At 37.9% G+C, this 15517-nt stretch overlaps 1 protein-coding gene across 1 annotated transcript in view; it reads right to left on the reverse strand.

Moving 5' to 3' along the window:
• The window catches only part of SPATA1 (spermatogenesis associated 1), a 70161-nt gene that overhangs the window by 53464 nt on the left and 1180 nt on the right, over positions 1-15517 (reverse strand). Inside the window, 2 exon segments of the mRNA XM_061411441.1 lie at positions 1546-1652; positions 11447-11626. Of these exon segments, the coding sequence (XP_061267425.1) occupies positions 1546-1652; positions 11447-11482 (143 nt within the window). The 5' untranslated portion in view covers positions 11483-11626.

Consider the following 15517-nt stretch of genomic DNA (forward strand, 5'->3'; position numbering starts at 1 on the left):
GCTAGTGCTTAAGACTTTCTTTGATGATCGAATGTCATCAGACTATACATCTTTGCTTATTGGGAACGCTTCATTCCTCAACATCTAAAATTTAAAGCTCTTGTTCTGAGTTCTTATTTTTCTAGACTTTTAGGGGAATATAATATAATTAACTCATTCAATTAACAAATATATATTGAGTTCCTCTTGTGTCAAATATTGTGTAGGGTTGAGAATAAGGCAATCAACAAAACAAATACTTTCGCCCTTATAGACCTTACAATCTAATGGTGGAAGTGAAAAAATTAACAAAGTAAGAAAAAATTTAATATGTAAGACACTGCTAAGTACTATTTGTTGTTGTTGTTGTTGTTGTTTAGTCGCTCAGTCCTAGCTGATTGTTTATGACAGCATGGACCACAGACTGCCAGGCTCCTCTGTCCATGGGATTCTCCAGGCAAGAACACTAGAGTGGGTTGCCATTTATTTCTCTAGGGAATCTTTCCAATGCAGGGATCGAACCCATGTCTCCTGCATTGGCAGGCAGATTCTTTATCGCTGAGCTACCAGGGAAGCCCAGTACTATAGAGAAACGTAAAGCAGGTAAGGATGAGTATTCTGATGAGAGAAAATATAAACAAAAAAGTAATACTGGAGAAAAGAATGAAGGAGATAAGATAGCATATGTAAAGGCACAAAGAGCATTTTAGACAAAAGAAACAGCAAGTACAAGAGTTCTGAGGTAGGGCTATGTCTAATGTGTTTCAGAACACAAAGGAAGTTCGTGTGCTTGAAAAAAATGATGGGGAAGATTAGGAAGACTGAGGTGTCCTCAAGAGAAATAACAACAGGCAGTTATAACACATAGTATCATGTGTGTTTCTATGCATGTGAAAATATATATATGTTGTGTGTGTGCTCAGTGGCTTCAGTCGTATCCAACTCTTTGCATCCCAGTTGACAACGGCCCATCAGGCTCCTCTGTCCGTGTGATTCTCCAGGCATGAATACTGGAGTGGGTTGCCCTGCCCTCCTGCAGGGGATCTTCCCGACCGAGGAATCAAATCCGCGTGCCTTACGTCTCCTGCATTGGCAGGCGGGTTCTTTACCACTAGCGCCACCTGGGAAGCCCATATATATGTTATATGTGTGTGTGTATATATATATATATATATATATATTGTGTTTTTATTTTTAAATAGTTAAGTGAAAAAGTCATTGTAGATATACTGGTTTAACCACTATTCACAGCTCTTCAGTAGGTTTCTAATTTCAGGTAAATACGGTCTTAATTCTCTTTGTGTATAGCCTGGTTACTACACAGATTGGTTATACTCTGTTTTCTAGGTGGCAGTGCTATGGCTAAGTGACAGCTGTTCCTATGGCACTTTTTAACAGTTACATAGTGCTATTCATTGATAGTATTCATTAAGGCAGGGACTGGATCCATCACACGAACAAGATATTTTTCACTTACAATTTTTGAATTTCCACAAAGCATTTTTCTCTGCAGAAAAAAAAGATCTCTTTTTCAGACACATTGTAATGTGACTACAAAATACTTGCCTTATAAAGCCAGCTGAAATGAATTTGTTAACAACTTCTATTGAAATGGTATTTAATTTATAATTCCATGATCCTTCAGGGACATAAAAAACATGAAGTTCCACCAACTGAATAAATTGAGAATAAAGTCAGTTAAAATCATTTTAAAGTGAGAAAAATCAATTAATGTCCTATAGAATTTGAGTTTAATAAACATCATTGAAATAAACAAGGTATATATGTATCCTTCTGAACAAACACATACCAAAAAATAAAACAAAGAGCCTGAAATACGCTAAGTTGGCTACTAGGCACTGGAGCACATTTTCCGTTGGAAACAACGTCCTAGATGTGGTGCTAGATTTCCTTAACATATATATGACACACAAAACATTTGTGGCTTGCAGTAAGGACACTAGATTGCCAAGATCAGATTTCCTATTACCAACCAATGCCCCTTTCCCTGACCTCTACCTATATAGTTTAATTTGTGTGATTTTGTGGAATTCTTATTCTATATATATATATATATATATAGTCCTTATTCTATATATATATAGGATCCTTATTTTATATATATGTGTGTGTGTGTGTGTGTGTGTGTGTGTATAGTCTCCCTAACACAGCTGTGATGATTGCTAGTTCTAACCTGCTGAAGTGTGAATACAGGGGTTTGGGCAATATTTTTGTTTACCAGAATTTGAGGAAGAACCTATTCCTGACCAGTGATGGAAAAGGAATGGTTGTTTCCACATAGGGCAGGTCTGTAAGCTTAGATTGTGTTTATATGTTGTCTGTGCTTATATGTATTATCATCTTTTCTATTGTTTTATGACCTCAATTAGAATTCATCCACTGAGAAGAATATTTAGATTTCCACAAAACAGTTATAGCAAATAAAGACTTTTACTTCAATGAAAGTTTGCTACTCATCCATATTAAGAGTCAAAGCATTTAAATGATTATATACTACAGTATAATGTATCTGAAAAAATGTTTTTTTAAATTTGAACTAAATATGACCTCACATTAATATTAGTGATTCTTATAGGAAATGAAAATGGCTCTTGAATGAGTAATTTGCCCAAGTTGTTTTTATAGACCAAGCATATTATCTGCATATTCTGATGTCAGAATATTAATTGACAGTTTAATATGTCTGCATAGATTGAATAGTGAAGTTTCCTATATGCTGTATTTTGAATTTCAGGGCATTTAAAAGATTACTCTCAGCAAACGAAGCAACAGACAAAGAATTAATCTCAAAAATATACAAGCAACTACTGCAGCTCAATTCCAGAAAAATAAAAGACCCAATCAAAAAGTGGGCCAAAGAACTAAACAGACATTTCTCCAAAGATGACATACAGATGGCTAACAAACACATGAAAAGATGCTCAACATCACTCATTATCAGAGAAATGCAAATCAAAACCACAATGAGGTATCATTTCACGCCAGTCAGAATGGCTGCTATCCAAAAGTCTACAAGCAATAAATGCTGGAGAGGGTGTGGAGAAAAGGGAACCCTCTTACACTGTTGGTGGGAATGCAAACTAGTACAGCCACTATGGAGAACAGTGTGGAGATTCCTTAAAAAACTGGAAATAGAACTGCCATACGGCCCAGCAATCCCACTGCTGAGCATACGCACTGAGGAAACCAGAACTGAATGAGACACATATACCCCAGTGTTCATCGCAGCACTGTTTTTAATAGCCAGGACATGGAAGCAACCTAGATGTCCATCAGCAGATGAATGGATAAAGAAAGCTGTGGTACATATACACAATGGAATATTACTCAGCTGTTAAAAAGAATACATTTGAATCAGTTCTAATGAGGTAGATGAAACTGGAGCCTATTATAGAGAGAGAAGTAAGCCACAAAGAAAAACACCAATACAGTACACTAACGCATACATATGGAATTTAGAAAGAAGGTAACAATAACCCTGCATGTGAGACAGTAGAAGAGACACAGATGTATTGAACAGTCTTTTGGACTCTGTGGGAGAGGGCGAGGACAAGATGATATGGGAGAATGGCACTGAAACATGTAAAATATCATATGTGAAACGAATCGCCAGTCCAGGTTTGATGCATGATACAGGGTGCTTGGGGCTGGTGCACTGGGATGACCCAAAGGGATGGGATGCGGAGGGAGGCAGGAGGGGGATTCAGGATGGGGAACACATGTATACTCATGGCGGATTCAAGTCAATGTATGGCAAAACCAATACAATACTGTAAAGTAAAATAAATAAATTAATTTAAAAATAAATAAATAAAAGATTACTCTCTGGTTATACCATCCTATTAACAGCTAAAAGCTATACTATGTACTAATACTACAATAGTAAATATTGAAGCTATACTAATAAATACTTATAAAACTTTCAGAAATCTAAAGTAAATATGGCCTTATCATTTATATGAATATATCAATATTTTATAGGAGAAAAATATTTCTTGAACTAAACATTTTATTCCACTTTCATAAACCAAGTAATTACTTCAATATTTTTATAACAATTCATGAATTATAATTCAAAGTGTTTGTATATACTTTCATTCCATAATTGAATGAGGAGGCAACATAAAGAAAAAGTAATTATAATAATAAAACATTTCCTGGCCTTTGAAACATTTTGTGAAGTAAATTAATTTATGGAGAATTTTAATTTATTCATTCATTCAACAAACATACCTACTATGTGGAAGTACTGTTCTAGGCACTGAGTATGTAGTGAGTAAAACAAAGATCCATGCCTGCATGCAGCTGATATTTTAATGAGGTATCAGGACAAGAAGGGTGAGGCAAGTGAAGCACTCACCTCAGGTACAAAATTTAAAGTGGCACCAAAGCCTCAATCATCGAGGTAAATAATATTTAAAGATCTATTCAATGCAAACAATTCATGATTAACAAAATATTATAAATTTAAAGATAGAATGGTACTATTATAGCCTGAGTAGAAAAAAACAAAGCGAACTGCTATATACAGGCTTTTAAAAAAATACATTTCTTAATGGCTAACTTTTTCCAGAACATATTTGAAAAAATATTGAAAATTTTGCAAGCCTGTATTAAAACTCAGGACATTACTTTAAGGTTAAACATTCTATTTATATAAAAACTCAACTTTATTGTAATTTTACTTTCCTGGCTTTAATGGAAGTAAACTTATCAATAATATTCTCATTAAAACTATTAACTATTTAAAAATACATTATAGCACAGGAAACTATACTGAATATGTAATAACTTATAAGGGAAAAGAATCTGAAAAAGAATATATATATACACACATGTATAACTGAATTGCTGTGCTGTGGCTTCCCTGATGACTCAGAGGGTAATGAATCTGCCTGCAATGCAGGAGACCTAGGTTCCATCCCTGGGTTCAGAAGATCCCCTGGAGAAAGGAACAGCTAACCACTCCAGTATTCTGGTCTGGAGAATTCCATGGACTGTATAGTACATGGGGTTGAAAAGAGCTGGACACGGCTGAGTGACTTTCACTTTCATACCTAAAACTTACCTGTGGAGTGCTCAGTTGCTGAGTCGTGTCCAACTCTTTGGGACCCCATGGACTGTGTGGCCTGTCAGGGTTCTCTGTCCACAAAATTTCTCAGGCAAGAATACTGGAGTGATTTGCCATCTCCTATTCCAGGGTTTCTTCCTGACCCAGGGATCAAACCTGCATCTCTCGCACTGGCAGGCAGACCCTTTAACACTGAGCCACCTGGGAAGCCCATCTTAAACTTATACTATATTGTATATCACTATGATTAAAAATTTTTTTAAATAAGTGAAAATAAAAATAACTATTCTACAATAAATAAATATGTAAAGTAAAAATACATTAAAAGATATACAGAGGGATATATATTTTGCCTTTTGCCTCTGGCTCCAAAATGGCTAGGCATAGAATTATTGGATCCTGTTTCTATTTAAAATGTTGATATCTTGTTCATCATTGGTTTTTCCATTAACTTTTCATTTTAGAAATCTTTTATTATTTATTTTAATTACTTAATTTTGGGGGTGCCTTTTTAAGTTTTGCACCAAAGACAACTGACTCCTTTGCCTCAGACTAGTCTCAGCCTTGTGAGGGACACAGACAATAAACATTAAGTATAAAACACTGGTAAGTGATATAGAAAATTAGAAAGTGAACATCCCTGGTCAAAAAGAATAAGTAGAGCAGGGCAAAAAAAAAAAAAAAAAGGGAATATAAAAGAGGGAGTAATTTTCAGTTTTAAATGGAATAATCCAAATACACATCTAAGAAAACTAACAGTTCCTTAATGTCAACTGATATCTAGTCCATATTCAAATTTCCCCTATTGTCCAACTGTCCTTAGAATGGTCTTTCAATCTAGAATCCAATCAAGGATAACATATGCATTTGATTGTCGTATCTTTTTTATTTTAATTGAAATAATTTTGTGTTAGTTTCAGGTATACAGCAAAGTGATTCAGCTATTTTCTTTCAGATTAAATTCATCTCACATGCTAGCAAAGTAATGCTCAAAGTTCTCCAAGCCAGGCTTCAACAGTACGTGAATCGTGAACTTCCAGATGTTCAAGCTGGATTTAGAAAAGGCAGAGGAACCAGAGATCAAATTGCCAACATCCGCTGGATCACTGAAAAAGTAAGAGAATTCCAGAAAAACATCTACTTCTGCTTTATTGACTATGCCAAAGCCTTTGACTGTGTGGATCACAACAAAGTGTGGACAATTCTGAAAGAGACTGGAATACCAGACCACCTGACCTGCCTCTTGAGAAATCTGTACGCAGGTCAAGAAGCAACAGTTAGAACTGAACATGGAACAACAGACTGGCTCCAAATCAAGAAAGGTGTATGGTCAAGGCTATATATTGTCACCCTGCTTATTTAACTTATATGCAGAGTACATCATGAGAAATGCTGGGCTGGATGAAGCACAAGCTGAAATCACAAGCTGGGAGAAATATCAATAACCTCAGATATACAGATAACACCACTCTGCCACTCTATGGCAGAAAGCAAAGAAGAACTAAAGAGCCTCTTGATGAAAGTGAAAGAGGAAAGTGAAAAAGTTGGCTTAAAACTCAACATTCAGAAAACAAAGATCATGGCATCTGGTCCCATCACTTCATGGCAAATAGATGGGAAAACAATGGAAGCAGTGGCAGACTTTATTTTTAGGGGCTCCAAAATCTCTGCAGATGGTGACGGCAGCCATGAAATAAAAAGACACTTGCTCCTTGGAAGAAAAGCTATAACCAAACTAGACAGCATATAAAAAAGCAGGGACATTACTTTACCAACAAGGGTCTGTCTAATCAAAGCTGAACTGCAGTGTTGGAGAAGACTCTTGAGAGTCCCTTGGACTGCAAGGAGATCCAACCAGTCCATCCTAAGGAAATCAGTCCTGAATATTCATTGGAAGGACTGATGTTGAAGATGAAACTCCAATATTTTGGCCACCTGATGTGAAGAGCTGACTCATTTAAAAAGATCCTGATGCTGGGAAAGATTGAAGGCAGGAGGAGAAGGGGATGACAGAGGATGAGATGGCTGGATGGCATCACTGACTTGATGGATGTGAGTCTGAGTGAACTCCAGGAGCTGGTGATAGACAGGGAGGCCTGGTATGCTGCAGTCCATGGGGTCGCAAAGAGTTAGACACGACTGAGTGACTGAACTGAACTGAGCATCCAAGAAGTGAAGTTTGGTAAGGCATTAAGTATGACTCCAAGGTGTTTGGCCTCAGATATTAGAAAGATGGATTTGCCATAAACTGAAACGAGTAAGGTCATGGTTAGTACAGGTTTGGGTTGCAGGGAGAAGTATAGTTGTTTCAAACATGTTGAGTTTCTGTTGTCTATTGGTCATCCAAGTGGAGATTTCAAGTAGGCAGTTGACAACATCAGTCTGGAGTCTGGGAAAGAGGGTTGGGATGGGGATATAAATTTGTGAATACGTAGCATAATGTTGGTATTTAAAACTACTAGATTGGATAAAGATCACAATGAGTGTAAACAGAGAAGAGAACAAAAAGCTCACTCCTGAAATTCTCCAGTATCAAGAGATCAGGAAGAACAAAAACACCTAAAAGAGAAGACAGAACAGGGACTTCCTTGGTAGTCTAGTACTAAGACTCTGTTCTACCAATGCAGGGGGCCCGGGTTCGATCTCTAGTCAGGGAAATAGATCCCATATGCTGCAACTGAAGATCCTGCATGCCTAAAGTACAGATCCCATGTGCTGCAACTAAGACTCGATGCAGCCAAATATATAAATATTTTTTAAAAGAAGACTGAGATTAAATATTGCTGTAAAGAGCAATATTGCATAGGAACCTGGAATGTCAGGTCCACGAATCAAGGCAAATTGGAAGTGGTCAAACAAGAGATGGCAAGAGTGAATGTCGACATTCTAGGAAACAGTGAACTCAAATGGACTGGAATGGGTGAATTTAACTCAGATGACCATTATATCTGCTACTGCAGGCAGGAATCCCTCAGAAGAAATCGAGTAGCCATCATGGTCAACAAAAGAGTCCGAAATGCGTACTTGGATGCAATCTCAAAAACGACAGAATGATCTCTGTTCGTTTCCAAGGCAAACCATTCAATATCACAGTAATTCAAGTCTATGCCTCAACCAATAACGCTGAAGAAGCTGAACGGTTCTATGAAGACCTGCAAGACCTTTTAGAACTAACACCCAAAAAAGATGTCCTTTTCATTATAGGGGACTGGAATGCAAAAGTAGGAAGTCAAGAAACACCTGGAATAACAGGCAAATTTGGCCTTGGAATACAGAATGAAGCAGGGCAAAGGCTAATAGAGTTTTGCCAAGAAAATGCACTGGTCATAGCAAATAACCTCTTCCAACAACACAAGACTCTACACATGGACATCACCAGATGGTCAATACTGAAATTAGATTTATTATATTCTTTGCAGCCAAAGATGGAGAAGCTCTATACAGTCAACAAAAACAAGACCAAGAGCTAACTGTGGCTCAGATCATGAACTCCTTATTGCCAAATTTAGACTTAAATTGAAAAAAGTAGGGAAAACCACTAGACCATTCAGGTATGACCTAATTCAAATCCCTTATGATTATACAGCAGAAATGAGAAATAGATTTAAGGGCCTAGATCTGATAGATAGAGTGCCTGATGAACTATGGACTGAGGTTCGTGACATTGTATAGGAGACAGGGATCAAGAGAATCCCTGTGGAAAAGAAATGCAAAAAACCAAAATGGCTGTCTGGGGAGGCCTTACAAATAGCTGTGAAAAGAAGAGAAGCAAAAAGCAAAAGAGAAAAGGAAAGATATAAGCATCTGAATGTAGTTCCAAAGAATAGCAAGAAGAGATAAGAAAGCCTTCTTCAGCGATCAATGCAAAGAAATAGAGGAAAATAACAGAATGGGAAAGACTAGAGATCTCTTCAAGAAAATTAGAAATACCAGGGAACATTTTATGCAAAGATGGGCTCGATAAAGGACAGAAATGGTATGGACCTAACAGAAGCAGAAGATATTAAGAAGACGTGGCAAGAATACACAGAAGACCTGTACAAAAAAGATCTTCACGACCCAGATAATCACGATGGTGTGATCACTCACCTAGAGCCAGACATCCTGGAATGTGAAGTCAAGTGGGCCTTAGAAAGTATCACTACGAACAAAGCTAGTGGAGGTGATGGAATTCCAATTGAGCTATTCCAAATCCTGAAATGATGCTGTGAAAGTGCTGCACTCAATATGCCAGCAAATTTGGAAAACTCAGCAGTGGCCACAGGACTGGAAAAGGTCAGTTTTCATTCCAATCCCAAAGAAAGGCAATGCCAAAGAATGCTCAAACTACCGCACAATTGCACTCATCTCACATGCTAGTAAAGTAATGCTCAAAATTCTCCAAGCCAGGCTTCAGCAATACATGAACTATGAAATTCCTGATGTTCAAGCTGGTTTTAGAAAAGGCAGAGGAATAGAGATCAAATTGCCAACACCTGCTGGATCATGGAAAAAGCAAGTGAGTTCCAGAAAAACATCTATTTCTGCTTTATTGACTATGCCAAAGCCTTTGACTGTGTGGATCACAATAAACTGTGGACAATTCTGAAAGAGATGGGAATACCAGACCACCTGACCTGCCTCTTGAGAAATATGTATGCAGGTCAGGAAGCAACAGTTAGAACTGGACATGGAACAACAGACTGGTTCCAAATAGGAAAAGGAGTACATCAAGGCTGTATATTGTCACTCTGCTTATTTAACTTATATGCAGAGTACATAATGAGAAATGCTGGACTGGAAGAAACACAAGCTGGAATCAAGATTGCCAGGAGAAATATCAATAACCTCAGATATGCAGATGACACCACCCTTATGGCAGAAAATGAAGAGGAACTCAAAAGCCTCTTGATGAAAGTGAAAGTGGAGAGTGAAAAAGTTGGCTTAAAGCTCAACGTTCAGAAAACGAAGATCATGTCATTTGGTCCCATCACTTCATGGGAAATAGATGGGGAAACACTGGAAACAGTGTCAGACTTTATTTTTCTGGGCTCCAAAATCACTGCAGATGGTGACTGCAGCCATGAAATTAAAAGACGCTTACTCCTTGGAAGGAAAGTTATGACCAAGCTAGATAGCATATTCAAAAGCAGAGATATTACTTTGCCAACAAAGGTCCGTCTAGTCAAGGCTATGGTTTTTCCTGTGGTCATGTATGGATGTGAGAGTTGGACTGTGAAGAAGGCTGAGCACCAAAGAATTGATGCTTTTGAACTGTGGTATTGGAGAAGACTCTTGAGAGTCCCTTGGACTGCAAGGAGATCCAACCAGTCCATTCTGAAAGAGATCAGCCCTGGGATTTCTTTGGAAAGAATGATGCTAAAGCTGAAACTCCAGTAATTTGGCCAACTCATGCGAAGAGTTGACTCATTGGAAAAGACTCTGATGCTGGGAGGGATTGGGGGCAGGAGGAAAAGGGGACGACAGAGGATGAGATGGCTGGATGGCATCACTGACTCGATGGACGTGAGTCTGAGTGAACTCCGAGAGTTGATGATGGAAAGGGAGGCCTGGCATGCTGCGATTCATGGGGTCGCAAAGAGTCGGACATGACTGAGCGACTGAACTGAACTGAACTGAGAATGAATAACAAGGAATTATGTCAAAGAAGAGAGTGATCAATGGTGTCAATTATTGTGCACATACAGATCAAGTGTATGTGAGATAAGAATTAAACAATAGCTTTAGCAATGTAAAGGCGAACAGGGCAGTCGGTTTTGGTGGAATAGAGGAGTGAAAACTTGTTTGGAGTTAATTTAAAGAAAAAAATGGGAAGAAGGTATTGGGGTTTGAGGAGGTATTAAATAGTTGTCTAAAATAGTGGAACAGAGAATAAGTGGGAGGTAGTCTTGTTGCCTCCTAGCAAAAAGTTCCACTTGAGATTCAAGCTCATTAAAGTGAGAATAGTCCTTATGCTGGTATATTTTTCTCCAGCCATGTGCCAGTGTAGGTATACATGAGGAACAGATGAAGATTAACCAGGGTTTTTGTTTTATCAAGGAGTACATTGAAATGAGAGGGGGTAATGAGTCAAAATTATGTGCAAGAATGATCAAGAATGTTGCATGATATTTAAGACAGCCAGAGAGGGTATCCTGAGAAGAGAAACAAACAAACAAAAAAAGATTATAGGGTCAATGCACTGGAGGTACCAGTATAATTGGGGTCCTTAGAGATACAAGATCTGTAATCAAATAATGGGATACAGAAAATTGGGTTCACAGTGGAGTTAGTATCTAATACTTTATATAATCCATATTTTTGCTTTATCAAAACTTTTAAAAACCAATGGTAGGTAAGTGTTTCTTATATTTTAGTACAAAAAGATTCTCTTACCTCTGATGAAGAAGGTCGACTTGGATTGAGGGACATATTCACCAATGTCTGAATAGGGTAATTATCAGTTGGAATTTTGTAGGGTTTTTTAAAATTTTTTCTTCATTTAGTATTTAATAAAGGTTATAACAGATTTTTGGTTTGGCTTGCTTAAGTTATAGCATTCCACTCATTTCTGGTCTTTGATTCGTTCAAAAAGTAAACAGAAAAACAAAAAGGCTTTAAATTTGAATAGAGTCAAAATGAAAACTTTGAATAGAGTCAAAATGAAAACTTAGATAAGTATGCAATCTTATAATAATAATTTAAAACGATATACTACTGATAAGTAGGGCTGGTAAATGCAAAGAAAATCATATATCCCATACAACTAAGTGGTAAATTATTAATACAGTAGACTTGTGACTAGAACTCTTTTTACTAAATAATTCATTTCTCTCGGTCAAAAATTAAGGTTAAATATATATAGCTTTTTACATAAAGTAGAAATACACTTTTGAAAGTAGAAGGACTAAAACTATAAAAATGGCTGCCGCGAAGAGTCAGACACAACTGAGAGACTTCACTTTCACTTTTCACTTTCATGCATTGGAGAAGGAAATGGAAACCCACTCCAGTATTCTTGCCTGGAGAAACCCAGGGATGGGGGAGCCTGGTGGGCTGCCGTCTATGGGGTCGCACAGAGTCAGACACGACCGACGTGAGTTAGCAGCAGTAGCAGCAGCTGTTCAGTCGCTCAGTCGTGTCTGACTCTTTGCAACCCCATGGACTGCAGCACAGTATGCTTCCATGTCTAACACCAACTCCCAGAGCTTTCTCAAACTCATGTCCATCGAGTCGGTGATGACATCTAACCACCTCGTCCTCTGTCATCCCCTTCTCCTCCTGCCTTCCATCTTTCCCAGTGTCAGGGTCTTTTCTAATGAGTCAGTTCTTTGCATCAGGTGGCCAAAGTACTGGAGCTTCAGCTTCAGCATCTGTCCTTCCAATGAATGTTAGGACTGATTTCCTTGAGGATTGACTGGTTTGATCTCCTTTCAGTCCAAGGGAATCTCAAGAGTCTTCTCTAACACCACAGTTTAAAAGCATCAATTCTTTGGTCCTCAGCTTTCTTCATGGTCCAACTCTCACATCCATACATGACTACTGGAAAAACCAAAGCTTTGACTATATGGACCTTTGCTGGCAAAGTAATGTCTCTGCTTTTTAATATGCTGTCTAGATTTGTCATAGCTTTTCTTCCAAGGAGCAAGTGTCTTTTAATATCATAGCTGCAGTCACTATCTGCAATGATTTTGGAGTCCTCCAAAATAAAGTCTGTCACTATTTCCATTATTTCCCCATCTATTTGCCATGAAGTGATGGGAGTGGATGCCAGGATCTCAGTTTTTTTTTTTTTTAAAGCCAGATTTTTTCACCCTCCTCTTTCACTTTCATCAATAGGCTATTTAGTTCCTCTTCACTTTCTGCCATAAGGGTGGTGACAGTTGCATATCTGAGGTTATTAATATTTCTCCGGGCAATCTTGATTCCAGCTTTTGCTTCATCAAGCCCAGCATTTCGAATGATGTACTCTGCATATAGGGGCTTCCCTCGTGGCTCAGCTAGTAAAGAATCCGCCTGCAGTGCGGGAGACCTAGGTGTGATCCCTGGGTTGGGAAGATCCCCTGGAGAATGAAAAGGCTACCCATTCCAGTACTCTGGCCTAGAGAATTCCATGAACTGCAAAGTCCTTGGGGTCACAAAGAGTCAGACACAACTGAGCAACTTTCACTTTCACTCTGCATATAAGTTAAATAAACAGGGTAGCAATATACAGCCTTGACGTATTCCTTTCCCAATTTGGAACCAGTCTGTTGTTCCATATATGGTTCTAACTGTTGCTTCTTGACCTGCATACAGATTTCTCAGGAGGCAGGTAAGGTGATCTGGTATTGTCATCTCTTTAAGAATTTTCCACACTTTGTTGTGATCCACACAGTCAAAGGCTTTGGTGTAGTCAATAAAGCATAAGTAGATGTTTTTCTGGAACTCTCTTGCTTTTTCAATGATCCAACGGATGTTGGCAATTTGATCTCTGGTTCCTCTGCCTTTTCTAAAACCAGCTTGAACATTTGGAATTTCAGAGTTCACGTACTGTTGAAGCTTAGCTTGGAGCATTTAGCATTTTGAGATGAGTGCAACTGTGTGGTAGTTTGAACATTCTTTGGCATTGCCTTTCTTTGGAATTGGAATGAAAACTGACCATTTCCAGTTCTGTGGCCATGGCTGAATTTTCCAAATTTGCTGGCATATTGAGGCAGCAGTTTCACAGTATCATCTTTTAGGATTTAAAATAACTCAGCTGGAATTCCATCACCTGCACTAACTTTGTTTGTAGTGATGCTTCCTAAGGTCCACTTAACGTCACATTCTAGGATGTCTGGCTCTCGGTGAGTGATCACACCACCATGGTTATCTGGGTCATTAAGATCTTTTTTGTATGGTCCTTCTCTGTATTGTTGCCACCTTTTCTTAGTACCTTCTGCTTCTGTTAGGTCCATACAGTTTATAGGTGTATGAGGCTTTCCCTGTGGCTCAGCAATAAAGAATCCACCTGCAATGCAGGAGACACAGGTTCAGTTTCTGGGTTGGGAAGATCCCCTAAAGAAGGAAATGGAAACCCAGTACTCCAGTATTCTTGCCTGGGAAATTGCATGGACAGAGGAGCCTGGTGGGTTACAGTCTATAGGCTTGCAAAAGAGTGGGACACAACTTAGTGACTAAACTATACACACATACACACACACACACACACACACACACACGTGGAAATTTATCAGTTAAGAATTAATGGTAATAATTTATAATAAATACAGCACATGGGTATTCATTAACTAGTATGCCAATTGGGAGACTAGAACTTTCATTTTTAGTGGATGCATTAAAATTTTGATATTTTAATTCAGAACTAATTTTTGATTAATTGAACTCAAGACAGAGCAATCAAGACCTGCTTTACTATTAATATTATCCTAAGGTAAACTGCCCTACTGTAATATCCCTTCTAAAGGAACAGCAAACAAGTCATGTGTTGAGCTACAATTTCCTCTGTCATTTCTGACTGGATCAACACTAAAGACAAATCTTGGCTGCCAGAGACAAAGTGACCTGATATGAAATGATGAACCCTTTAGGAATTAGAACTGGGAGAAGTGCTCAAGATTCAAGTATATAGTTAGTAGATACTGAAGCAAAAAGAATGTAGAAAGGGAAGTCCTGAAGTAGTATCATATTCATGAGGCAAGCCTATGTTATGAGAAAGCTGTAATTATTTGTAAAGCACAATAGGAAAAGAGATCAAGTCTAGAGACAATGACTAATTGAACTGGTAGTGAGATGCCAACGAAGAGATACATAGGTGATTCATGTTTATAGCTAAGCTCTAGAGAAGAGTAAAAATTTTTTTTGCCTTTGAGGTCCCTAACTTGTATCTGCTCCCAGTTTGGCCTATCAATGCAACAGTTTGTGTTTTTTGTTTTTAATTTCTATGGGATAACTGTCTCCACTACTCTATGTTGATCTTTACAATTATCTCTTCATTGCTTGAGGTAACTTGAGTAAATGTTTTCTATCAAAGGCTTCATTAGCTTCTTTAGGTATGCTTAGAATTCGCAGTTGATCTTAACCAAATCACATTTCACATAGTTAACTCCTAACATAGTCTCTGGGGTTTTCAAATTATTTACCTATTATTAATTAGCTAATGAACAAAATAATGTCAATCCAACTAAAAAAAAGACAGTGGATAACCAAATGATAATAGAACACTAATCTTTCATTTATTGCATCCTTTTGCTTTATGATCCCTCGCCACCCCCGCCAGGAATGGAAAATTTGCTTTATCTTACATATTAAATCCCATCAACAGGTTTTGGGTACACAACAGTGAATTACTGAAAAAGGATCCAAAGGTCACAATGGGCCTCAGTAGGAAAGAGTACCTAGTGAACTGTGGGTTTGACAGATTTCTTGGTTGTGCTTTCTTATCACAATTATAAGGATTCTCTTGGTTTATCAAACTGTTTTTAC

The sequence above is a fragment of the Bos javanicus genome, chromosome 3 (assembly GCF_032452875.1).
Source record: "Bos javanicus breed banteng chromosome 3, ARS-OSU_banteng_1.0, whole genome shotgun sequence".
Taxonomy (NCBI): Eukaryota; Metazoa; Chordata; class Mammalia; order Artiodactyla; family Bovidae; genus Bos; species Bos javanicus.